Genomic DNA, 26592 nt, shown 5'->3' on the forward strand with positions numbered 1-26592 from the left:
AGGATGCTAATACAAAAGTAATAGCACTCACCAAATATAGTCTGAATCCAATAACGTATTAGCAAGATGCCACTATAGTAAAGAGGAATAACCTGGAAACAGGTTTAGTTGACACTGACAGATCCTCCTATTCTTTTTCCAGACACTCTGTTTCAAAAGCATTTCAGACTTTCTCTTTTTTCCTTTTTTTTTTTTTTAAAGTAAAATGATTCAGAGTCCACCTTAATGCTGAAGTTAAAAAATAAGAAAATGGCATGGTAGGAAGCTGACAGAGTGGTTTCTTAAAAAGATCAAAGAACAAAAGGTACACCAGTTCTTGAATAAATAAAGTGACAGACTTCTACTCTGAATATGAACTTTAGGACTGACCATTGAAAGAGTGAGAAACACATGGTTAGCTAATAATTGCAACCAAGACATGCACTTGTGTCTGAAAAGAGAATATTGCACTAAAAGAAGAACCCTGAAGGCTTTAAACTCTTCCTTCACTGACCTAAAAAAGTAACTAACCATTTCCTATAAGCAGTGGCAAACCTGGCTTGGTCTGCATCCCTACAAGTTGATAATACTTTATCAATGAACCGGTATTCCATTTCTGGACCAAGAGAGTCCTGCATAGGAGCACGCTTCAGGCGTTTTGTTTCTTGAGTATAACCTTGTTTGCTGCTGGATTCGTTCAAACCATCAACATCCATAACTTGTGCCATGTGACTTGTCGCAGGACTGTGGTGGGCATTATTTAGAGTTTCATCACTGCTGTCCACGGATGATACCACCGCACTCAGAAGAGGAAGTTTGTTGGTCAGGTGGTGCTGAAGGTAGAACACACGCCTTCTTCAGAGGAAAAGGAGGGAAGAAAAAAAAAAGGGGGGGGGGAGAAAGTCAGTCATGCACTGAAAATAATCTGCTGTTGCTGCTGAACTGCTTCAGTTCATTTGCCATCCTATCAGATTCCCCCACAAACAGACTCAAAATGTGCTGTCGTTGCTCGTACTCGACAAAAAAGGGCTCAGTGTCACTTTGGCAAATCTGCTGCTACCTAGTCAGGCACATACACGCAGCTGGCAAAGCAGAGGTTTTCTGCAGCTGATCCATATTCTGCCTATCTTTTGCTCAACTTTTGCCCTTTAAACATTTTAAGCATGAGGAGGCTGATCAACAGTGTCTTGTGTCTCTTGCACAAACTACAGGAACAAGTGGAGTCTACATGAACAAGATACTTAAGCCCAATCAAATTTTGTATTACTCTGATTATGCTCTGGAACACTTTCCAAAGGCTTAAGACATGGTAGCTTAGAAATCTTTTACTGAGTGGTACCTTTTAAAACCAGAAAAACAATTTCCCTGGAAACATCAGGCAAAAAACAATCCACAAATCAGAAGACACTCTTTTGACCAAGTCCTCTTACCTATGACACCACAAGGTTTCGTGCCCTGGGTAAGTATCAATCAGCTCAGTGCAGAGCTCCAACTCTTCCTCTAAACGACGGGGGAGATCCACGCTCTGCTCATCCGCACAGGCAGCTTCTGCCCCTGCACCCTCCTCCTCCTTTTGAAGGCTAGGGTTTTGCTCATTTACCATTTGATTTTGTACCAGTACATTGTTGTCAGTCACAGTTCTGCCTATCAAGGACTTGAGTAAGAACTGGCGGTAATGAAATCCACTATGGTCTGAGACATGCACAGATACCCAATATTTAGTGGATGAAAGTTCATCAAGGAGAACCTGAAACAAAAAGCAGTGACAGTTATCAACCAATATAAAGAAGGAATTTACCACCAGTGTGTCTGTATTAAGGTAACCTCTCCTCTGGGGACTTCAGCCACTGTGGTAATGGTTTAATAACACACAGAGAAAAATTAAATAATCACTGAGCTTTTTCCACTGGGTGCTGACAAGTATCTTGGCATCCCTGCACAAGAGAAACTATACTTGTTCCAAACTCTGAAAAGGTAGGTATCTCAGAAACCTTCCCACAGGGTGAGGGGGCAAAAAAAACCCCCGAACCACTTATAATGAGAAATAAGCAGTGGTTTAAGAAACTCAAAATGGTTAGGAATAAAGAATATTTAGAGGATGCAGACGGTACATTAAACTACATGGATATTAGTTAGAAGTATTTTAAGTTTTGGGTAGTGCATTCTGGGTGTCAGAGGGTGGACGAGTTCATTAAAATAAATAAATAAATAAATAAATTATTTAAAGCAATTCACACTTTAATCTTCCAGAAAAGAATGTCAACCACTAAGATTGTGTTCCAAGTCCTAGAGCCTGTGGAATACAACACTACTTGTCCGTAATTAAGTTGCTTCACTTGTTAATTGGTGAACTCCCAGAAGGGCTTTCCCAATAACTGTGGTAAATACTTACATTGGTGACTGCAGCTGTATTTGTAACACTGCTGGCACCTATGAATTTTCTCTTAATTCTGAATGGTTTTAAACCTTTACAATTTATTTCTGGGAAAATGGATGAGTTTGGCTACTGGGCAAAGATTCTTTTATTTCACTTTCTCTATTAGAACTAATGGCTGTATTTCTTTAAAGGCTTTAACCTCTTTCCTCACATTGCTCCTCTGGAATTTGAGCTCTCCAAACAGATCAAAACTACCTTTTTCATCTACTTCTAAAGACTATGAATATAACCTTAGTGGTATGTTCTTGCTTTTAATGTCTTTTTCTAAGCTACCTATGTCACTTAACAGGACCAGATGACGCAAAGCAACTTTCATAAGCACAAGTCTTTCTCCTGCAGCACAAAAGGCAAAGCCTCCCACAAACAAAACCATGGAAATGCACAAGGCTAATTATAAACTTTTCTGTGGTGCATCTGTTCTAAAAAGATATTAGAGCAAATACAAATGAAGGCACAAAAAAGTGCCTTCTACCCGAGATACTCAACATGCTTTTTTGGATCTTGACAACAGATACCTGTATTCCTTTTACAGATCAGCAAACTGAAGGGCACTACTAAATAACAGCCCACACGTGGGATTCTTAAGGGGGCTAAAACTCCCCATCTCGAGTTCTGCACTTTAAACCACAAGATCAGCTTCTCTATTCTCAGCAGAATCAAGCTTACTATTTTAAATTTCTGAACATTAAAATTTAAAAGCCTATTAAAAACAACATAATGCTCAAGGGCAATATCAGAAAAAAATCAGACTAGTCTTTATATAGCTGGAAGTGATACTACACCCGTTACGTCCAACTTAGATCTCAGGATAATTTGATTCATTTACCTGACACGCTTATAAGCTACAAAGTTACAAGGGAACATTGTAATTATGCATTTTAACTCTCTGCATAAAGCAAACAGAATGATTCCCAGCATCACTCCTTACCTGAACTAGAAAACCTCTTTTAGAAAAGCATGACAGAAGACTGCCATTAAACCTCTTCAGATCTACAACAAAAGCCTCTCCTCTAGGAACCTCAGAGTAACAGTGGAAGATGCTTCAAACAACTGGAGGTAAACCAAAAAGCCAGCTAATGTCTGAATTCCAACAGAGGTTCTTTCTTACCAAGTCAGTTTTCTCCATTTCCACGCCAAAAAGCACAAACCCTTTCTTCTGTGAAGCACAGAGAAAATGATATGAAAACACCTCCCTCCCCACTCTTGACAACCTCTCACAAAGGGCCCTCTTCTGCCTCTGGTGGTGAGCTAAGTACCATGGAACTGGCATCCTGCTCCAGAATAGGACATAGGCACTTGGTGACCTCTGCCTCAACCACTGGGTCTGCACTTTCTCTTACGCCCTCCCTGACCCTGTGCTTGCTTTTTTTAAAGTACTTACCCACCACAAACTGCAGGTCAAAACTTCCTCCCTGATCTGGGACACAAGGGAAATTAAAAGGAACTTCTAAGGACAACCAGATAAATGGGTCAATGTCCACTAACACAAAAGACAGGTACCTTTGGAGGTCCAGTCATCTAAGAAAAAGCCAAGGCCTTACTGGGGATTGTCTGCAGGAAAGATTACTTTGTGTCTTATGAAAATAATTCTGTCTTCTGGGCATCACACAAGAGAGGTGTTGCCTCATGACAATCACCCCACCACTTGTTTCTTTGTTTATTTTTTATTGTACAGTCTCATCACTCTCCATCCTGTAATTATGAAATTGAGTATTCCTATCTAAAGAAAACAAGAAAGTTTCTCGGTCCTTGCTGAAATACATCATCCTTGCTGAACTACATTCTATTTTTGTACCTGTGTGATTTCTCGGAAGCATCATGTGTATGAATTTTAACAGACTATACCAATACTATTCTCTTAATCTGGTTCTATTAGCTACGCACCAACCTATTAGTAGGTATCTGGAGCCCATGTTTTTACCCCATTAATTAACTGTACTGTCAGGTAGAGAAAGCTGAAGTCAAGATTTCTCTTCCTTTTCCAAGGCATGTACTCCAATACCAGAAAGATTAGATTGGTTTGGAACAACCTATTCTTGACAAATCCTTAAATGATACTAACAAACACTATTCAAACACTATGTAAGCTTGCTAATGTGGTTCAACTTCTGCAGGAAAAACAAACTGAGATTTCTATATTCAAGCAAGATAATGTTTTCTACTGTCTAATGTAAGAAAGAAGAAACTTCTATGTTCTGTGAGAAAATTCTCCTACAGGGCCAAAACTTTCTCCTCTAGTATTTTATATATTTTCCCCAGAGTTTCAACTGAGATTCAGTCTTCAGAAACATTAGGATTACTAAACCAAAAGGAAAAAAACCTGAAACCCTACCAAACAACCTACCCCCACAAATCCTCCAAAGCAGGCTAACAGTTTCATAAATGATAAACCTGTTTTGAGAAGTCGTATTTCAATGATAATACAACACACACTGTGTTTCTGGGTGTCTGTTTCTTTGTACACTGTAATAAAAAACTATCTCAAGCTACAGGCAAAGTTTTTATTATAGCAGAAATAATACAGGGTGCTCTAATTTGAGGCAACCTTGTAAGAACTAAATGGCTGTAGAATTGCAGTGACTGTTTTATCTGCTAATTTTTTCAGCACAGTTCTAGTCTTACATCTCGGTGAAATTTGCCATTCTTTTCAGATACTCAAGCACACAAAGGGTTAAAGGTATAAAATGAGACAAATAAGAGAATAACCTGTATATTTCTGTGAATATCTGTAATGTCTGCTTTCTCCCTGTCCTCCTTTGTATTTGCTTTTCTCCCCCTCACATCATATCTTGAGAATAATCACTTTCTAATTCTGCCTTTTAAAATCACCTGGACACAACTTTTATCTCAAGATTCTCGATGCTTTTACGTTCCACACTTACCCCCAATTTTCCTGCATCCCAAACACCTTCTGCTAGGCTATCTGAAGAGACACATTGGTGGTATCACCAAAAAACCCCTTGAGTCAACATGGAGATTTCCCAATGGGTTAAATACACTGGTCAAGGAACAGCAGCACCAGTGAAATTTTGCCAGAGGTAACAAAAGCCAGTTGGACAAAACCGGAGAAAACTATCACTCCCTTACTAATCAGCCTAAAAAGATGACCAGTATGGCAACAGGGATGGCGGGCAAGGCAAACAGACTTGGGAGTCATCAAATAAGTTTCAAACACTTCCTTCCGAGGCATTTGTGACACACAACTGCCAATGAATAAACCCACCAGAATAACTCCAGCTCTGAGAAGAGTTATTTCTACCACAACACAGTTCTTTCTGCTTATTTAAATTAATAAGGAATAGCAAGCGTAAAAAGAACTCAGGCTGTTATCCTGAGCTTCAAACTACTGTTAACTAAAGCATAAAATTACTTGAGTTTTAATTAATAGGGCTAACTTTCCCCCCTTCTTTTTAATAAAGCTATTAAAGACATGTAAAAGACTGTTACTTGTTAATACAGACCTCTAACCCTAACTTCTAACCTCAGATCTACCCCAATCCTGTAATTCTTCTGACTTTTCCATACAAACTTGCTAGGCAGATGAGTCCAAATTCTGGGCTGTCTCCCTCAAAGTCTGGAACATACTTGCTATTTACTACCGATCTAATGCAGCTAATTTTAAAGTTTCTCCAGTGACAATTAAAAGGAAACATGAGCAAAACAACATCCACTGCTAGCAGTACCTAGCCCATAAGACATGAAAATAATGGCTCTACCGACTCAACAACCTCCACTAAATTTCTCCCTCACTCCTCTAAGTATTTACAGGATGGCAAAACACAGCTGCTGCCATTAGAAGTGTGTGATGTGTCACTATATCAGCCTAATATTCACAAGGAATTCACCTAACAGCTTAGAAAGCACAGTATTACATAACTGCCTATGTGATTTTAGATCATGTCACATTAACTAATTCAGTTTGCTGCAAGTCTTGATGTTTTAGATACTACTATGTGATCTGAAATATTCACCATCACATAAGACGTCCCTGCTGGAGCTGAAATAGCTTGATCAGCCCTCAGTTTAAATGCTGTCAAAAGATACCTTTGGAGCTGAAGAAACTAATTATGCAAGCACTACTATGCTTTCTCTGAAATTTCTGATGTCTTTACTTAATCCTTCAATATTCTGAAACTGCAGATAAGCTGAATAAGGATACCACTACAGGACATCACATTACATTATCAAAATAGTATCTATCACGTATTATCTTTTTCTCTATTAGGAATATCAAGATTAATGCTAGAATTATTTTCAGTTGCCTCTTCTTTATTTTAGCTCACATAGTCCCATCTATCCTCCTGCCACAAGTTCATTAACACCAAGTACACAATCAGAACTTGGTACATGGGCAAGAAAAATCTGTTTTTTCTGCAGAGCAAGAAAAATGCAAAACCACAATCATTGCAATATTTTGCCTGTTTTTTTAAAACACTCTTAGCTACCTGTGCTAACTTAATATGACACTCTCCATCCATGTCAAAGGATCTGCTTAGCAAATCAGTATTTTTTTTTTTTTTTTAAGACAAGGAAATTTAAGACTTTATTCACTATTGTATTATACCTTGACAGTCAGCTTTCCCAAATGCTGTAAAACCCAGATGCGATGGGACCAGGCATTGTAGTTGCTTGGATATCTCCCAGCAGCTTCAGAGCAGACATTCATTTCCTCCTGCACTAGTCGGTGAATTCTCTCCACAGGTGCTGCTCCCAAGTTTCCTTTAGTCACAAGACTGGGCAAGGAGTTTTCCTGAATTAGTTGTTGCAGCACCCATCGTCTGGTTAAACGATGTACAGTGTTAATGGTGAGAGAGCAATTTTTATGAGAAAAAGTGTTTTTTCATTTACACAAATAAACCAAGCCTTTCTGATATTTCAATTATCTGACTTACACTGTAACTAATAAAAAACAAAAAGTAGTAAACAAACTTCTTAACTCTTCCCATACTGAAATCTCTGACTTTATGGTCACATTCTAAAATAATTTAACTCTAGCTGTATTTGTTTGTTCACTCACTGTAAGTGGTCATGGCTACTTAGACTAAATGGAAACAAAAGGAAACAGCAGATTTATGAAAAAAAAAATGCAAGAACTGTCTGCATGGAATTTCTAATGAGCTCCTCTTTCAGAAACTTGTATAGCACTAAAATAAGGTATTCAAAATGAGACTGAAAAAAGTTATTTGATAAAAAAAATTAACTGTGCTTTGTATTTTCTACATTAGTCAGTACTGCACACAGCAAGCCCAATTAGTTTCTGCACACCACCAGCGCAAAGAAAGTGCAAAAGACTTACGGTTTCAAGGGCTATAGCAATAACCAAAACAACCGTTTTTACTGCTGAGTTATACACATTTGATTTGAAGTGACTTGAGGTAAGCAGATTCCTACATGGCATTTTAATTTCACTTTGCACTGACTTTTAGTAGTAATTTAGTAGTATTTTTAGGTGAGTATTTTGAGAGGTGTCCTCAATGCTGCAGAAAATGTGCATCTGCAGACCCTACACAAAAGGGCCCTACAAAAAGGGATCACAGATGTGTAGATCTCCACGCAGCAGCATGTGTCAAGAGAACTGCAACGGGCCCATGTGGAATGCTCTGGAAAGCTTGACATCCTCCAGTCTGTGACACAGAGGTTTTTCTGTTTTGTACTGGCTCACATCAGTTCCAAAACCAATCAATTGCTACTTTCAGAAAGCTGTCACTCCTGATTAAAAGAAATCTATAAATAAAATAAAAATAATAAATTAATTTTCTTTAAAGTGAGAATTCTATTTTGCAATTTGTATATAAAATCGCATTGTGTATATATAAAAAAAACAGATAAGCAAATCACTGTTAAAAAAATATTTGGGAATCCATCTGCTTTTCCTCTCATTTCAAAACGTTTATAATATTCTTGTTCACTGGTATTTTTTATTTACACTGTGTCTTTTTCTCTTAGTTATTTAAAAAAATAAACTATCAGAAGACAATATTAAAGATATTTTAGATGTTTTAGAATAAGAATTCAATTTCTAAACTGACTGCATTTCTCAGCAGAAATCACAGGCAGTGGATTGAAGCCAGTGGTCATACCCTGTGTTCCTATATAATGTTTGTTTTAACTAAAGATGGACAGCTAAGTCAATCATGCTCTTTGACTGTAGTATAACTTTGTTTTATGAAATGTAGTAATTTTGAAGACTTGTTCCTATCAGTATTACTGTTCCTGGAATTACTGCAAATGAATGCAGGATTATTCAGTAACAATTGTGAAATCAATAGATATAGTGAATGCATATGCGCACGACCTATCCGAAATTCCCCCAAAATGTATAGCAAAAGGCTATATGGCAAAACGTATGACAGGTATTTTGACATCTTTAGTGAGTGTATTCACCATCTGTAAGAAAAAAAAAAATTCTATCTATTTTACTGAATTTTAAAGCTGCCCTGTTCTATTTTTTTGCACTTCTGTCTGAAATTTGGTATCACGGGCAAACAGAAAACACAAAATTAATCACTATGCTGATGTAGAAATAAATTTTTTGCACATCTTATTTTCTAACATGTATCAACTATGGCCAGCACATCTAAATCCAAGACAAACATTTGTACTATCCTCCTCAAATATACTTTTCTGTTTTAGGCAAATATGAAAAAGAACAACAAATTATAAGACTATTAAAATACTCCCAATTTAAGATTGCATAGAAGTTATAGAAATAATAAAAAAATCTGTCTAAGATGTAAATAAATATTAAAACCCTACTATTCTGATTAATTTAATAAAGATGTATTGATCATCACAATGATAAGGATGGCACCAGGTTAAGCACGAGTTACATGCAAAAAAATAATTTTTCCAGTGTCAGCTACCATGTAGGTAAGGCTAAACTATGACAAACTGCAAGATTTTTTCCCATTATTTCTACATGCTCCTTTTGCTTCAAAGAAATCAAGCAGCACAAGTCAGTAGCATGGAGATGATGAAAAGCAGTTGAAGAACAACAAAATTAAAACCAACATTGCAGATATTCATCAGTGGTGTTGCTATGTCAATGCTACTAAGAACAAAATAAACAGAAATTAAGTAGATGTCTATAAGTTAAGAAACACAAAGGAGTATTATGTGTATTACAGTCCAGGTTAACCTTGAGAATTTTAAGCTACGCGCTCACAAAGAGTTTACCAAAAACTCCCTCTTCCAAAATGAAGCTTTATGTTTCTGATAAAGCATGAATCCCCTAATTGGGTATTAGCTGTACGGTTGTCCTAGTGGTGGACATGTGAAATGCAAACATTGCAAACTGCTTTATAATGTATTACGTTCAAATCTCTTTTAAGGCTGTCTATAAAAGGATAAATTATCCTGTGAAAAATACATAATGGGGGTAAAAAAAAAAAAAAGTCACACACACCAAGATTTATGTTTTCTTTTTTAAACAAAGTTGAGCAACAGATCTATACTTCACTGGGCTGTGCTACAGGCATTTTATATACACTCAGTCATGACTGAGATAGTTAGCTTTGTGCATTTGCATCATTCTGGAGTTATCTTTTCCAAAAATGTGCTCTGTTATTTTAATATTTAGTACTGATGACTTAATGACATGGCTTCAGTTAGAAATTATAAAAATAAATTCACCAAGACGACCAGTGTTGGACTGGAAAAGAACCCAACTTCGGTTATAAAGATTAGGTTTTACAGATTCTTGTCTTTCTGAAATGCCTATAGACAAGCAATATAGTGGTAAGTTGGAAGAGAGAAAAAGGCAGAAACCCACAATGCTCAAATACTTACTATTGGAATCAGAATTCTCAGGCTGAGAATTTTAGGTGCTGCAAGACATGATAAACTTTTAGGGAAATTTATACCACCTCCAAAGTTCATTAAAAAAATATGCAGCAAAAAAGGTGCACGGGATTTCAGTTTTAAGTGTACAATACAGGCAAATATCTTCAAAAGCCAAAGCATGGTATTTTACGATGACTGGCTCAAAGAATCTGCTATATTTCTAGATGTCTTCCTTCATTTATGGCTGTCCTTAACACAAGCACAGGAAAAAAATCCAAACAACAAACTAGGAAAAACGTTAAAGTGTGTGGAGGTAACAGAAGGCAAGGGAAACAAACCTATGAATCCACGTTTCTGGACTCTTTGGAAACTTGGTTAACGCCAGTTTTCCAAGATGCAAATCTTTAAGTGGATTTAAAGTGCCAGACAGTATTAATTCTTTCCTACAAAAGATAAAAGAAATTTGTATGAATAAAAGTAGTAACCTGAAAACAGAACACAAATTCCAATAATAAATAATACGGCATTTCCTTTGTATCGTAATAGAACTTCACTGTCAAATTACAAAAGTTTTAAAAGGCTTTGGCGGATTAACCCATTGCACTCTGCTATATGTATGCACACCGTATTCAACCAGGCCCAATAAAATAAATCTAGACCAAATAACTTCATTTTAATCTGAACACATACAACCCATTGGTTCCCAAACCTACCCAGAAATCACCAAGTCAATTGTATCCGAGTGTCTCTCTCCATCACGTTTTCTGTTAGTAATCAGAAAGCCAAGGCATTTGGGCTATAAGTAATACCTGTTGAGAATAACGTTGCTTTTATCTGCACACACTCTAAAAGCATCTTAATAACACAAGTAGCCTTCTTTTTCTTTGTTTTTCTTTGACACAAGAGCTGCCAATAGGGTTATATATATATATGACTTTTTGAAATTAAGTCCTGAGATCATTCTGTACATCTGAAAATACAGTTACACTTCCAGCCCCCCACTTAATTTTAGTTTTCAAATACAGCTCAAGGTACATTATCAAGGATACCTAAATTTAGAAAGAAGTGGGAAATATTCTCTGTGTGTAGAACATTTTTCAAACTTAACAGAAAGGCTGAAATCACTAAATTTACTTATGTGTAAAACAACTTCTGGTAAAATAAGAATTTGCCCTAACAAAACAATGTTCATCCTGCATAACCCTTCCCAGAGTACCTCTGACATAGACAGAGCAAAGTGGAAGTCCATATTTATCTTTCTCACCCTCTTCGTGCAGAATTTCCTGCCCTACACCCTATTGTTCTTTCTAGCTTTCTAACTCTTACTGCCTGTCCCAAGGCATGTTTGTAGACATCAACCCATCACCGGTTACTCCCAGGACATTCGTCTCCATTTCTTATTCAATCTAGCAGATAGTGGCTTTGAAGTAAAGATACAGTGAATTCTAAAGTTACCGCCTGCAGACAGGAAACCTGCATCTCCCAGAACCTCCAGAAGTCACAAGTGAAACTGAAAGTGCAAGAAGTAGAAACAATTTTGGCATGGGTTTGGTGGTGGGGCTTTTTTGTTTGTTTTGGGTTACGGGTTTGTTTGGGTTTTGTTTGAGATTTTTTTTTTTTTTTTAAATCATTTATGGTTTATCTTAACAATACACATGGCACCAGGTTCAGCAAGAGGAGCACTAGCAGGTGAAGAGCAGGTGATCCATTTTCTGAAAAAAAAAAAAAAAAAGGGGCGGGGGAAGAGGACAGGGATGAAATACCCTCTGAAAAAAGCTGCTATCCAGTAAGAAGGTAAAACTCTGCAATCTGACACAGAACACATAATGTGGTTTTAAAGTTATGGCCCGAGTCTCACACACAAATTTTAGCGTGTGCACTTACTGTCATTTTCTGTTTGTTTTGGAAGTTTTCAGTAGGTAATTGACTCTGCCTGGTACACTGACTTTGTGTTGCTTTAATCAAACCGTATACCCACAGTTAGAAGCTAATGATGGCAACACTAACAGTGAGCAACATACTATTTCAAATTTAAGAAAAATGGTGAGACATATACAACCAGGCACTACTAGGCTAGACCCTTCTTTTGCTACTGAACCAACAGTTGAATAAATCCTTAAGGAAGTTTTGCTCCTGACACCTGCTGAAGTCAGTAGAGAACTGTCTGCAGAGATCAGGAACAGAGCTACTGGGACATTTGTGTTTATCTGCATCAAGTTCCAGCATGCTTCAGATTGGGTGCTTTTAGCAGGTGCTCAACAGCAAATCCAGGTAGTATCAGCCAGGAGTAGCAGACTGACCAGACTGGTGCCAGTGCGTTGACTTTTGCAAAGGAGACAAGAGAAAGATGCAGGGAATGTCAACACTAGAGCAGGTGGAATAATTGTCCCATTTCTGCAATGCAGGATGTAGTATCTTGGTAAAAATCAGTTACAACATGGACAATGAAAAAGCAGCCTAGATCAGTCTAACACTGAAAACAAATGCATGTATAGATTCAACAAAGATGTAGATTACCAGGCTACCTAGCTCCCAAAACTCAAACTCTTGGTGAAGAAACTGCTCGTTCTATATTCAAGCATTAGCTGTAAATAAGTAGGCTCACACATATTTACTTTTACAGTAAATTTACTCTTTTGCAAAGTTGAAGAACATTACAGGCAACTTTACTGCAGACAAATTCACTTTCACTGCTGTGGTAGAAAAGCAGTTTTTAGTTTTAGAGATTTTCAGATAAGAGATCCTCCCATCCACAAGTAAGGGACCTCAATCATAAATATGACTAAAGTATCATATACTCTCAAATAAATCTTTTTCAAACTCTTTCAGCAAACATCCAGTTTGGGACACGGAATTTCTAGCTCACTTTTTTTGCCATATGGAACATATAAAATTTTTCAGCCTTCAGAATTCTAGCTCCCATAAAAGATAATCTGAAATGATTTTGACTTGTCTTATGTTTTTGCTGACACCTTTGAAGTCATTGATATCTGATAGGAAAAACTTTGAATTTTCAGAGCATCTTGTTACCTAATGTCTTTTAACTTTCAATCAACTGTATATACCAGCAAGCGTATCCGCAAGAACAAACACACCTATGACAATTCCTTTACAATCACTTACATAAAGATTTTGGTCATTTTAACTTGGAAGATTTTTCAACTTCTAAAAACACAGCATAACTGAAATTATGATTAACAACTGGAGATGTATTGTTGCCTATTCGGTATAACAGGGATTTCCTTCTGAGTTCTAAGAAGCAGCACATCTCCTATTCTTTAGTGTGCCTTCCTACACCATCCAATTAGCTCTTGCTCAGTTCTCATAATTTAGGTTATAGTCCCTGCCCTTCTGTAGCTTCACAGTCACTTCTAATTAAAATAAATAAACAAAAGACAAACTTAAGCAGGCGTATTACAATTGTTTAGAATAGCTCTAAAGTCAAGGTAGATTATCTATCTCATCCTAACAGGTAACACATTCGAAGCTTTATGTTCTCCTGTGCTCCATTAGCCAGATAGAAACTTCTATGACTGTCAGCTGAGCTGAAATACTCATTAGCCTTCCACACCACCACTCCGTTTTTCTTGCTCTGCAAATCCTCTCTCCTTTCCAAGGAACAGATTTCCTTTTCCCACTTTCAAACAACCCTCTTTCTGTATCTTCAAATTCAGTGCTACGGAGTCAACCACTATCTCTGAAGCTCTCAGCAGAGAATTCAACATCAGAAAAATAGATTATCCCAGACAAAAATGAAAGAGTCATTAAATTCTACAGGAAACTCTATGTACAGGGCTGGTATTCAGTAAATAACTACTACACTTTTATTTTTTAGGTTACTTAGAGTCTATGATGCTTTTTTCTCCCCCTTAAAATAAAGCAGTGAATTTGTGTGTGGAGAAGGTAAGACCAATCTGGCACGACAAACTTCCTCTCAGCAAGATGAAAACAATCATCCCATGGTAGATCCACCACGTTCTGCAAGCAGAGTGCAAGTCCCACACAATTAGTTCCCAGCCTACACTAGCGCAAAATAAGGATTTACCTCCAGCATCTATGCAGAACACAGTCTGTCCTCTACTCTGTGATTATATATGCCACACGTCAGGCTAGCTTGACCTGTAATCTACTGAAGTAAATTTCAGTAAATTAAAAAAGTAATTTCAGAGAATAGAAGCTGAAATGTTGTGCCAATTATAGTGCCTACCCTTTAAAAGAGCAAACTCCCAGCAGCAGCCTAGAGCAATGTAGGGTCAGATTCAGCCAAACAGTCCCTTGGCTAGACCAGGCTCAGTGGTAAACTCCACAGCTACTGACTGGCTGGTATAGCAACAGCTTCTCTCTGAATGCTAAATGGAGCTTCAAAGACAGACCGCCAACCAGGTCACTGGCCAAGAATTCGGGGAACAAGGCCATCTTCTGTATTAATTAGCATACTTTCGTAAACCATAAACATCGTAAAAGAGAAAACAATCCTCATCCATATTCCTTAACATTTTTAATTAATCTTACAACTTTGAACTACTCCTCTCATGTACGTAAGAGCAAACTGTTGCAGCTGTCAGGCAGAAAAAAAAGCCAGACCGATAAGGATGGCTGCACTTGCATTAAAAAAAATTCCACAAAACCTACAGCAAAAACCTGAATTCAGCTTTTAGGTACCACAAGATTACATTACTGTAGTATCTCTAGTACTTATACATGCTCCTAATTCCATTTTATCACTTGAAAGCTACTCAACCCATGCATTTTCATGACAGTAAGCCCTTTGCTATAACTTTCATCCCACTTTCTTAGACCTGATGTGCTAGAAAGATACAGATCACAGCAGAAACCTTCAGAACTACACCAGCAGTGAAAGCAGAAAGAAAGAAAAAAAAAAAAAAAAAAAAAAAGGCTGAATTTGCCATATCTAGGGCTGACAGCTACCTGCAGCCATCATCTTTCTAGGTCATTTTGTTAATTTTTCCTACTGCAACAATTCATCTGAACTACAAAAGTCCTATTTCTAATGAGAGCTCTTCTAGACGCTAATGTAAAATTTTGTCAGTCCTCCAGCCCTTCTAAAACTATTCCTTTAAGACTGTCTCTAGTTCCTACCTAGGCAGCAGAAAGAGAATAAATATTCCCCCACCTCTGAGATTTACACAAATATCATCAGATTACAGGGTTGTAAAAAACTGTTGCTTCTGGGCTCCATTAAGAGCAAGGAGGTAAATTCCTGTTCCTCCTCCATAATGACTCCTGCAGCACATGCTGCAGCATGACCAGTGGTGAAGCTAGACTAATCCCAACAGGTACAAGAAAGAAGGGTGGGGGAGAATGTGTCTGGAAAAAAAGACACATAGATACACTTCAGCAGAAGTGTATCTATTGAAGGCTATTCAGCTCCGATGTGCTGCACTAGGAACGGCAGCAAATTGAACTGTTACCTCAAAAGGACTCAGGTATAATATTGAAAGAGGGGTACAATGAAAACAGCGAAGACAGACAGCAGACATCAGTTGGGTACTACGTGATTCAGCGAAAAGGATATACCCATTTAACAGTTACAAACGGCCTTCCTTAACTGACGGAAGGGAAGAGGAGTGGCAGTTCAATGGGACTTGTATGCCCCAAAAATGTGGGCCAAACATATGCATTCACATGGAGCAGTGTCATTTTTAGCCTTCACTACAAAAAAAAAAAAAAAAAAAACCAAAAACAACAAACGGCAGCCTGAAGCTATCTGCAAGGCATACAGGATAGAAGAGATTCTTAACACTCCTTCAGCACTCCTTAGATGAAAAGCTCTTGCTGTGTCACTAATTACCACTTAAAACAAAGCTCACAGCCAACTCACGGGTAAGGCCCAGATCTTTCTGATGTCATTTGCTGAGTGCGACATACCTCACATTCCAAGCAGTGGTGAAGTCAGAGTTCAGCAGCAGCAGGGTACACGTGATATCTATCAGCTCTAAAAAGATTGAATAAGAGACACAAATGTTAGTAATGATTTGCACACAGCAGCATTCTCTCTGCACTCCCTTACTGCATGTTCTTCCTCAAAGTCTCTCCTCTGCAGGCTGATGTACCTATGGATGCCCACCTCTACAAAACACTGCTCTGTCTCATTCCACAGGAAATGTTAGCTTAATTTATGAGGGAACACAATAATGGACTTCTGTCTTGCCAACAACTTACATCTAATAAATTTGCAGCTGGAAATTTCTGACCTCTACCTGTACTGCGACAATCAAACATACAGTATGCCCTCAGCAAGGGACAGCCATCACATAAATCAATAAATACTCAAGGATTCTAAATTGCAGACACACCATTACATCATAAACAGAGAATTCTCCGAAGAAAATCCAACAATTTTAAATAAGGTAGTACCATTAAAAATATGCCCTACTATTTCAGTACAAGTCTCAACTGCAGATGGCTGCCATATACCATACTGTTAGAAAAAACTCCACATACTATAAAAAACCTGTAGCTAGAAAAATGAAACACCATAATGATGAATTAAGATCACAAAATAACTCCACTATCTAACTGCACAGAAAATACTTTAAATACATTCTGAAGTGACAGCCTTGCTTCATACTGAGGTTTTAAGACTAATTCACTAAACAAAGAACAAACAGAACATTTATTTGCATCCCTGCGTTTAAGCACTGCACAGTCTGTAGATATACGTAGTACACTTATTTTTAACAATGTCATAAAAACAGCACTGAGGTATATGGTTGCTGAGAATGGAAGAGCAATTTCACTGTAGCCTAGTCTTGCCCTTTCCACTGCACCACTTGAGCAGTTTAAGTCCCACCATAGTAACAGAGCGGATATCTATGAGGCATCTCCATGTAAGCTTGACATACTAACAACTGCCACTGAATTGGCTCCCTTAAACTCTGCTCTCAGGAGACACAGCATCAGATCAGTTAACCTGCCCTGCAATCACAATTATTAAATTTACATCGTAATTTTGTAATTCAGTAAGAAGAAGAAACTTTCTTCAAAACTGAAGGTGACTATCCAGGCTTTTACTGCCAAGACAGTTTGGCTATATTCTCGCCTAATCACCCTGCATTTAACATCCTAAGAAGACTGTACTCCAGGTGATTTCCAGCAAATAAGAGGCACTTTATTACTTTCAAGGAAAAAAAGGAAATGGAGAAACAGGGTCTCTCGTGGAACTAGATCTCTGGTTAGTGCAGTTAATGTGACTCTAAAATGAAATTTTAAAAAGACACTGATGAAATGCAACAATAATGGAGCATATTCAAAACTCAAAGGAACATGACTTCATGTATCTTTGAACCAAGACTTCGAGAGAAGTTGATATTTAAGTGGATCAAAAAGTGGAACACACCTTTGCATATTACTGTATGACTGCTTGTTCATTTATGACCCACAAAGTAATTCTGTGTTTCCCATGATGTTCCCCACTTATGAGGAATATGTTAGGCCATCCTATAAGGTAGTGGTGGGGAAATTCTTTAGTGTACTCTGTCAATTTTGCACTAAGCTGTTACAGTGATATTTTAAAAGTTACCTCAAGGAACTGACTTAATCTTCCTGGTTTCTAGTTCAGATTTTTTTTTTCCTTTAATGAAAGATTTTGTTTTAAACCCCTCTTTGTTGCCAGAGAACGAATATTTATCATATGTGCAAAGCTTCTTCCTAATTTGCTGCTTAAATGTACAAAGCTTTTTCTTTGACTTACCCAACCTGTGAACCACCAAAGTACTTCAGCAGCTATTTAATTTTAGACAGATGAATTGCCCAATTGAAATATCTCACATGTGTAAAATTAAACATCTACTAAGTGTTTTGCTGGCTACTGTTTCAACTTTACATTCAAAAACTTCAGTGGCAACATTTAACAAAACACCAGTTACAAGGATCTATAGTTAAAATTGTGAGCTGTCATTGTTTCATGTAGGTTTTCCATTTCACCTTCTCAAACTATTAATGCTTATTCCATGTTTTGAAAACTCTTGATTTTATGTACCATGAATATACATAATTAAATGGTCTGATTATTCTGCTATTATTACCTTGTGTCATAACAAATAGACAAAAATTGCCTTTCAAAATGTAATAGGCCAAGAGCTAATAATAACTCTTCCAAGGTAACATAAATCTTTACATCAAATTCACAGTACTTACCACATGGCAACTGAGAGTTTCCTCAAGGAAAAAAAAAAAAAACAATCAGGAAGTAATAGTGTTGTTGTTAACACAAAGCAAGGCTAAATACCCTTACTCAGTTAAATGCATTTTTAGCCCATCCAGCCAATTTTCTCCCTAGCTGGTGATTATTTATAAAAACAAACAACAACAACATCTCCCACCAAACACAAAAAATTCTAATACTAGCTTCTCCCCTAGACAAGAGTCACATATATTTTAAACTTGCTTTAAATTCTATTTAATCTAGACCGCCAGCAAATTGCTAGCCTAGTATAATTTTTGAAACATATTAGGAAGAGTTCAGAGTACCAAATCAAACCAAAGCTGATTGATAGTTCCCATGGTGAACTTTATTTTCAGCTCCTTATCACTTTGCGAAGAGATCAGTGGGCTGCATCTAAAGGCTCCATGCTTAACCATGGTAAGTATCGATCCAACAGGACCGTGCAATAAAGGAGATGTGCCTGCATGACTTTTTCATTTGTTACAGGAGGGAAAGGTGTTTGCTATAGGAGGGAAAGATTAATGAAACTGCAGTGCAGGATAAGAAGAAAACTAGAGACACAGCAAAATGCTCAATAAAGAACATGATTAGAGGCAGTTCTGAATGAAGTAATAAAAAATCCTGAACTTTTGAGTGTTGGAATTTTTTAAAATACAATAATGGTTTTAGTCATTGTTAGGTACTATCACTGTATATGCTATTGTTAAGCAAAAGCTTATTACAGCCTAGTTCAGTCTTCTGAATACTTTTTAGAAATGGTTTTCATAGCCTACTTAAGTCCCCTTAAGAGGATAAACAAACTGTATTCTTCTAAGTCATGATTTCCAGTGTAGCGTAACTATTCCAGTAATGTCAAAGGTCTGGAACTACACCAAATTGAGCCCAACTTAAACAAAAGCTTGTCTACCATTCTGTCTGTTTTCCAGTTACAGAGGTATCCCAGATATTATCAAAGAGAAGCAGACAAAAGGAAAATCTCAAAGCAATACCCAGTTCTTTCATGTCGATGTTGTTTGATGCTTTGTGCAACAACAGAATAGAACATAGACTAGAATATAGACTAGAATATAGAATAATTTAGGTTGGAAAAGACCCTTGAGATCGTCAAGTCCAACAGTAAAACTATAATGCAGAAGTCTGGCATTAGGAACAAACGCTGCTGCTACAAATGCTCTTAGCTCAGCAAGATTGATGTTGTAAGAAACCCCTGAGTCTGAGCAGGTTTCCCATATCCACACCTGCAATAAGAGGTACACCAGCACTAGAGAAACACCCCACTTCAGGTCTGGTGTTGCAGTATAGGCACATGCTCCAGCATTTTCTCAAATGTTGTGATTAATATTTACATATTAACCAGTAAGAGATGAAGATTTCATGAAGTGTGGATTCTGAGCCAGAGATGTCAAATGACACAATTTTAGTAACCTGAGCTACTTTTCAATAGAAAGTCTTATGAGAGCTCTGGCACACAATGATAGTAGTTCCCAGCTAGTTCCCTCTATGTCAGTAACAAGAAATATCTTTTACTTACCATTTAAAAGTACTTTCTGCTAGATACATTTTAAGCAAACTATAGCATCAGATGTGCTCACAACATACATGCCCTTTTGTACATGTAAGTCTTCTGCACTCAAAAGGACATGGTTTTAGCTCATTTTCTTTTAAAATATGGCTGTATCCAGATTTTTACTTTCATAAGTGTATCACACTAAGATGTGCTTTTCAGAAGAGTGTCGTAAAAGTAGAAACACAGATTTATGGAAAGTAAGGAAGAACAACACTTTACATAAAAGGAAAAGAAGTTTGTAGCAATTTCAGAAAACCATCTTGTGATAACAGAAATAATACGCATGCATAGACTAAAAACATATTTTGGAGAAAGGATAAAAACATATTGCAAAATTAGGATTTCTAAACTGGAACAATAGCAAGAAGAAAAGCAGTCATGATTCTGGATTCCAAGACACCATCTTATTCAAGTATCCAAAAGAAAACATAACTAAATTAAACATCTGTCACAGTAAGCTATCAATGACTGACAATAAAGCACTTCCTTCTTCCAGGATCATGCCAGAAAAATACCAAACACATCTGAAAGCAGACTCTTGAATCAGTACCCTGTTCTTCTTCTCTATTTAAAATGGCTTACAGTAATTCAAACAAGACAAAAGAGGTAACAAGAGACTACATTTGCAATCAGTTTACTACAAGCATCAATAGAATATGCAATTGAGTTTTGCAGCAGTAATAAACAAACATATCCCTTCACTACACTCAGTGGAAAAAAACTACCTTCCCAAATTCCAGCATGCACTTTTGCCTACAAGAAGTAATTTGGAGGAAAACCTTTGAGGATATTTCAAACATACAGAAAACGTAACATCTCATGATAGAGAGTATGGCTACTTATACCACATCAGAGGGACTTCCACCTTAATTTCCTCCACCACTGCAGTTCAGTTTCTGCTAAAATTTCCTATCAAATGTGAAACTCAATTATAGTAAGACATATTAAATTCTATAAGCTCTACCTTGCTTTACAAACAGGTTATTAACACGCTGAGGTCCTGATCAAGTTTTACAGCAGTGACACAAAACCTCAATAGACATGAAAACGCTGTAGATCACCTCTTTTCACACATTTTACATTGACTTTTGTAATTGAAGAAACAAAGAAGAAAACCAAACAAGTCTCAACAAACAGGCAGTAATCTAAACTTCATGCCACTCCAGTATTTACCAACACAGTTTTGTGATCTGCATTTTGAGAGGAAGGGTACGGTGAGGCTTCATCTGGGAGGGAAGCAGAGACACCCTCCAAGCAGTCAGTGCATCGTACCATCCTGGTGGAATAGGCATGTGTCACGGTGTCACTGCAACAATACGCCTGGACCTACGTGAACGGAGCGGGCTGCCAGTACATTAGCACCCAGCTGTTAGCCGAAGGGCAGCTATCAGTGGTCTCCAACCTCGCAGTGTAAGGCTGACACAAATTTCGGTGGTTTGTATTTTGGCCTGAAACAACAAGTTTTTGTCTGCGTGGCAGTTTCTAGGGAAGGACTTCTCTGTAACACTTGAGATCGAAATGAAAAGTCTCCCTGCAGAAGATCTGCAGCATAATCAAAACACACCTCACAAACAAAATACACCTCAGACCTGCAAAAAACACTGCAATGAGAACCATTGGTCTTGGTAAGACTGCCTGTGCTAGCAAGTTCAGCTCTTTAAATATAAAATTTGTTTCTGGCTACATTTCAGAGTCAACATTATTTATATTTCTCATATCAAAGCTCTATTTATTGAATTGTATAATTGTCTGCATCATAAATTCTGAACCAGAAACCAGTGATTGTGATGTGATTGCAAACAGAACTGAATGCATCAGCAGCAGCTTGGTGGCAGTTACCAAGAAGATCCAGGTTTTACTAGGTCCAACCATAAACCAGAGAACAAGCAAGAAATACAAGTTACTTATGCTAGAAATATACATCCCCTAGGAAATAAAGTCTTTTGAAGACATCTGTAATGACAAAGAATCTTGAAGAAAATAAACAACGTGAAAACAAAAAATAAAGGGTAATGTAAAACTTACAAAGTGCACAAGCCAATGTTTTGTCACTCTTAACACCAACTCAGGCACACAGCCACCACTGCAGACTATATGCTACCAGTAGAATGGATTCCTCTTTATCATGATCTGGTTTGCAAAGATGTAAGAAGTTCCCATGTATGACCTGTCCCCATCCACTAGAAGGAAAGTGCATTCATGTGCACATTATGAACCTTCTCTGCCATTTAATGCTAGTCTTTTCAAAATGCTTGTGTTCTGTATCTACATGTTTGTAATAAGGAATTAAAGTCTGCTTAATAACTCTAGACCCTGCCCTCAGGCAAAAAAAAGTAGGCAACTTTCACTGCCCTAAGAATGCTCCCCTGCCAAGATTCACTAAAGACCTCAATCTTCTTTCTCCATATCACTCCTGAATGCAAAAGCTCAAATGCACATTTGTAATAGACTCATCTAACACCATTTGACTGGCCCTTACCCTCTGCTTTAATGAAGGCAAGTGCACAGCTGGCTTCATCTACTTTAGGTCAAACAGACTATAGTAAAAAAAAATAAAAATTAAAGAAGAGAAAAGAGAATGGCAGATATAGAAAGAAAAAGATGTAACTAACCAGATCTCTTTTGCTGATCTACACTCAAAACCTACTCTCAAAACTTATCTGTTCAAGATAGTACAGCAGGCTAGTTATATGACAACTAGATGTTCCACCACATGTCTGCTAGCATCCCACTATTTAAAACATAATTATTTAACTCACTAGTTCATCAAGCAACCAGGGAGACTGCCTTTGCTACAGCTGCAATCAACACAACCCAATGGATGGCGGCTGTTGGGTATGTTCCAGGAGGGGAAGATAGTCTAAGACAACCATTTTAAAGCACAATGAACACAGCCATTATGCATTAGGTTAGTTTCATGCAAACAGGAAAAAAAAATAATTACAACATGGTAAGAGCCTCAAACTGAAAACCAGGTACATGTGAGATACTAAAGATCTGAATTCTGTCAGTGGTCATTGGGTGTTCAACAGAAAAATATCCCTCCATCTGGGACACAAAAACGTTAAAAATGCCGTAGCAGATAAAAGATACAAGAAAGAAGCCTCAAAAAGAACATGAACAAATCACAAAAATAAGCAACTTAAATAAGTCTAGAGTAAGAACATTTTTATGCTGACTGCTATTCAGATGACACCTCGAACCACGAACAAAAAAAATAGTTTAAGCTACAGTTACCCTTTTGCATTCTTACTCTGAACAGGAGACTTTGCAAGCAGTCAAATATTTCTCATGTCCCATCTGTTTATAAATCTTAAAAAAAAAAAAAAATCAAAATAGACAACATATACCAAAGTATTTTTCATACAAGTAAAACAAACTAAAAACTAAACCAAAACAAAAAGATGAACAAGGAAATAATGCTTTACAATTACCAAGTTGTATGGACTAACAGTTTCTGGTACCCCTACATCTGTACTTGCTTCTTACTTTAGATCCACATATCACCACAGTTTTCCTTCTGACTCAGGAAAGCAGGACAGAATTCCTTCTGTGAAGATTAACATCACTTCCCTAAATCACTCATGGGAAAAAGTCATCTCCTTCTAACCCTTCCATCTTGGGCAAGAGAGAGAGGATTTACATTTTCAACCAAGCAACCCTACAACTTGTTTAGTTTGCCAAGATGCACAATCCAAAGCCTGCCCTCCCCCTGAGTAACACTCAGTTCTTTCAGAACTGGTTAAACTGGCTTTAAGAAGGGCCAGTGTAGTGTCAAAAAAGGAGATCAAGGAGATCAAGTGCACCCTCAGTAAGTTTGCAGATGTCACCAAGTTGGGTGGGAGTGGTGACCTGCTTGAGGGCAGGAAGGCTCTACAAAGGCATGTGGACAGGCTGGAGCGGTGGGCCAAGGCCAATGGTATGAGGTTCAACAAGGCCAAGTGCCGGGTCCTGCACTTGGGTCACAACAACCCCATGCAGCGCTACAGGCTTGGGGTGGAGTGGCTGGAAAGCTGCCTGGCAGAAAAGTACCTGGGGGTACTGTTTGACAACCGGCTGAATATAAGCCAGCAGTGAGCTCAGGTGGCCAAGACAACCAATGGCATCCTGGCTTGGATCAGAAACAGAGTGGCCAGCAGGACTAGGGAAGTGATTGTCCCCCTGTACTTGCCACTGGTGAGGCTCCGCCTCAAATACTGTGTTCAGTTTTGGGCTCCTCACTACAAGACAGATATTGAGGTGCTGGAGCATATCAAAAGAAGAGCAACAAAGCTGGTGAGGGGCCTAGAGTACAAGTCTTACGAGGAGCGGCTGATGGAACTTGGGTCGTTTAGCCTGGAGAAGAGGAGGCTGAGGGGAGACCTTATCATCCTCTACAACTACCTGAAAGGAGGTTGTAGCGAGGTGGGGGTCAGTCTGTTCTCCCAGGTAACAAGTGACAGGATGAGAGGAAATGGCCTCAAGTTGCACCAGGGGAGGCTTCAACTGGATATTTGCAAAACTGTGTTCACCGAAAGCATTGTCAAGCATTGGAACAGGCTTCCCAGGGAAGTGGTTGAGTGACCATCCCTGGAGGTGTTTAAAAGACGCGTAGACGCGGCACTTAGGGACATGGTTTAGCGGTGGACTTCGTAGTGTTAGGTTTATGGTTGGACTTGATAATCTTAAGGGTCTTTGCCAACCTAAATGATTCTGTGATTAATAAAAAAATGTGCATTAAGAATCACATAAGATACTACTCTCCCACTGGGTAACTTACCATCTTTGTTCAGCCATTGTTTTCTTTGTCTGTAGAGGAGAAGTTTATTGTGGACATATGGCAAAAGAAACTTGACACACCAGCTCTCCACACCAAGCTTGTTTTCTACCAGGACGATAGGGCTTCGGTTATATCTGGCTTCAGGGCAGGGTATTAATCCAATTTCATCTCTTAAAAAAACAGAAAGAAACATAATTAGACTTATTTCCATAGATGCCAATTATTTTTCTCAATAAAGCAGACTGACAATACTTCCCACACAGTCAGTCCATCATCTTTTTCCCTGTTTTTACTGAAATCCATACTCATTATCCTCAATTTACCTTCGTGATTGTTGCCAGACTGCAGGTACAATAAAAAGCTTTTTCAGAAAGCCATTCTCTGCAAAACTCATGCAGTACATTAACTTGGCAAATAAATGATTCAAACATGTTTCAAGGCATGAGTAAAGATTTCAGTTGAGCAAAAAAAGTAAACGCATTTTATCTCTGTACAATTTATTCAGACACAACATAGAAGCCAGTTGTGGTTTTGAATTACAAGTCACTACAAAAAAATTGTATTAGTTCCTCAATGCCGTATTCATAGAAAAACAGAAATATTTTAAGACTTGTTGAAGACTCTGGAAGTAATAGCCATGATTAGATGTGCCAACATGAATTCCAAATCCTTTAAACATTTTCTAGGAAGATTAATTTTGGTGATTCTGGCTCTTCTCACCTTAAGATAATTGGAAAAGTTTTATTAGATTTTCCCAAAGATTCTAAATGAGGAAGGTCCCTTCTTTATATTTTTAGATTATCCCTTAAGCAGTTTAACCCAGCTGAATTAACACAAGTAACCCTGGCTTTGTGATGGAGATCCAAAGGAGCTGTAACTGCTACTGCAAGTGACACAAAACATGTTAACCAGTACAGGCACCTAACTGACCCAAAGCTTCCCAGGTGTGCCCTGCAGCAGTGTGACCAGATGCTCTGAAGCCAAAGATCATGCAAAAGAGAATCACATAGACAGCAAGGTGTGTGTTTCTAAAAAAAAAAATGCTGAACAGGGGAAAGATTTGAGATAGGCCAATCTGAATTAACAGCAACTTTGTATGAGAGGTTTTAATCAAGCCTTTAAAAAAAATAGTGATGGCCACAAAAAATTTGTACCAGCAAACAAAGCAGAAGAGACCCATCTGTTTAGTTTCAAAGGGCCATAACATGTTTTGCTTTTTCCTCATCTTTCTCTAGCATGTAGAGATGCTGGAAGAGCAGCTTTAATAGCTTCTTAAAAAAACCCCACAGGTTGTCAAGCATTCACACTCATTTGAACAAAAAGCAACATTATTTTATATTTTCCATTATGCATGATTTCTCCACCAACCCAAATTTAGTGGAAAATTTTGTTGCTGAGGAGGGAGATTCTCAGACCTCAGACAGGAAAAAAAAAATCTCTCATGATATCAGACAGAAAGCGAATTCTCCACCTTAAATTTTCTCAATACAAGGTAGACAGGTGCACTCCAAGTGTAAACCCCACAACCTCAACTCAATTATCATAAACTAATTCTGTTACTGGACAATCTGAGCATACCGATTTAGTTCTGTGTCCTCACTGGATGATTACTAAAGTAATCAAAAGTGACACAATGTGTTTGTTTAAGAATACATTTGCTTATTCAGAAAACAGATTTGATCTTCTATACATCGCAACATACATCAAAAGCCAAAAAGAGCATAAGTAACTCGAGGCAAGATATTTGCAAATGACTTGCCTCTGTCTCCAAACACACATCCACATCCGTTACCCATCACTGGTCATCCAAGAACAGAGAGGAAAACCAGCATTTTCCTGCACCACCAATTGCAAGCCACGGATATCAAAGCAAGATCCTC

At 37.8% G+C, this 26592-nt stretch overlaps 1 protein-coding gene across 1 annotated transcript; it reads right to left on the reverse strand.

Moving 5' to 3' along the window:
- Positions 1 to 357: 357 nt before the first annotated feature.
- Positions 358 to 24882, reverse strand: PTAR1 (protein prenyltransferase alpha subunit repeat containing 1; the record flags this gene model as incomplete). Its single annotated transcript, XM_009882790.1, has 6 exons — positions 358 to 834; positions 1410 to 1726; positions 6981 to 7194; positions 10537 to 10641; positions 16088 to 16154; positions 24713 to 24882. Coding segments are annotated over 6 exons (1222 nt in total), but the record flags the coding sequence as incomplete, so codon positions are not given.
- Positions 24883 to 26592: the final 1710 nt, after the last annotated feature.

This window comes from Charadrius vociferus, unplaced genomic scaffold, assembly GCF_000708025.1.
Source record: "Charadrius vociferus isolate BGI_N301 unplaced genomic scaffold, ASM70802v2 scaffold560, whole genome shotgun sequence".
In the NCBI taxonomy this organism is placed as follows: Eukaryota; Metazoa; Chordata; class Aves; order Charadriiformes; family Charadriidae; genus Charadrius; species Charadrius vociferus.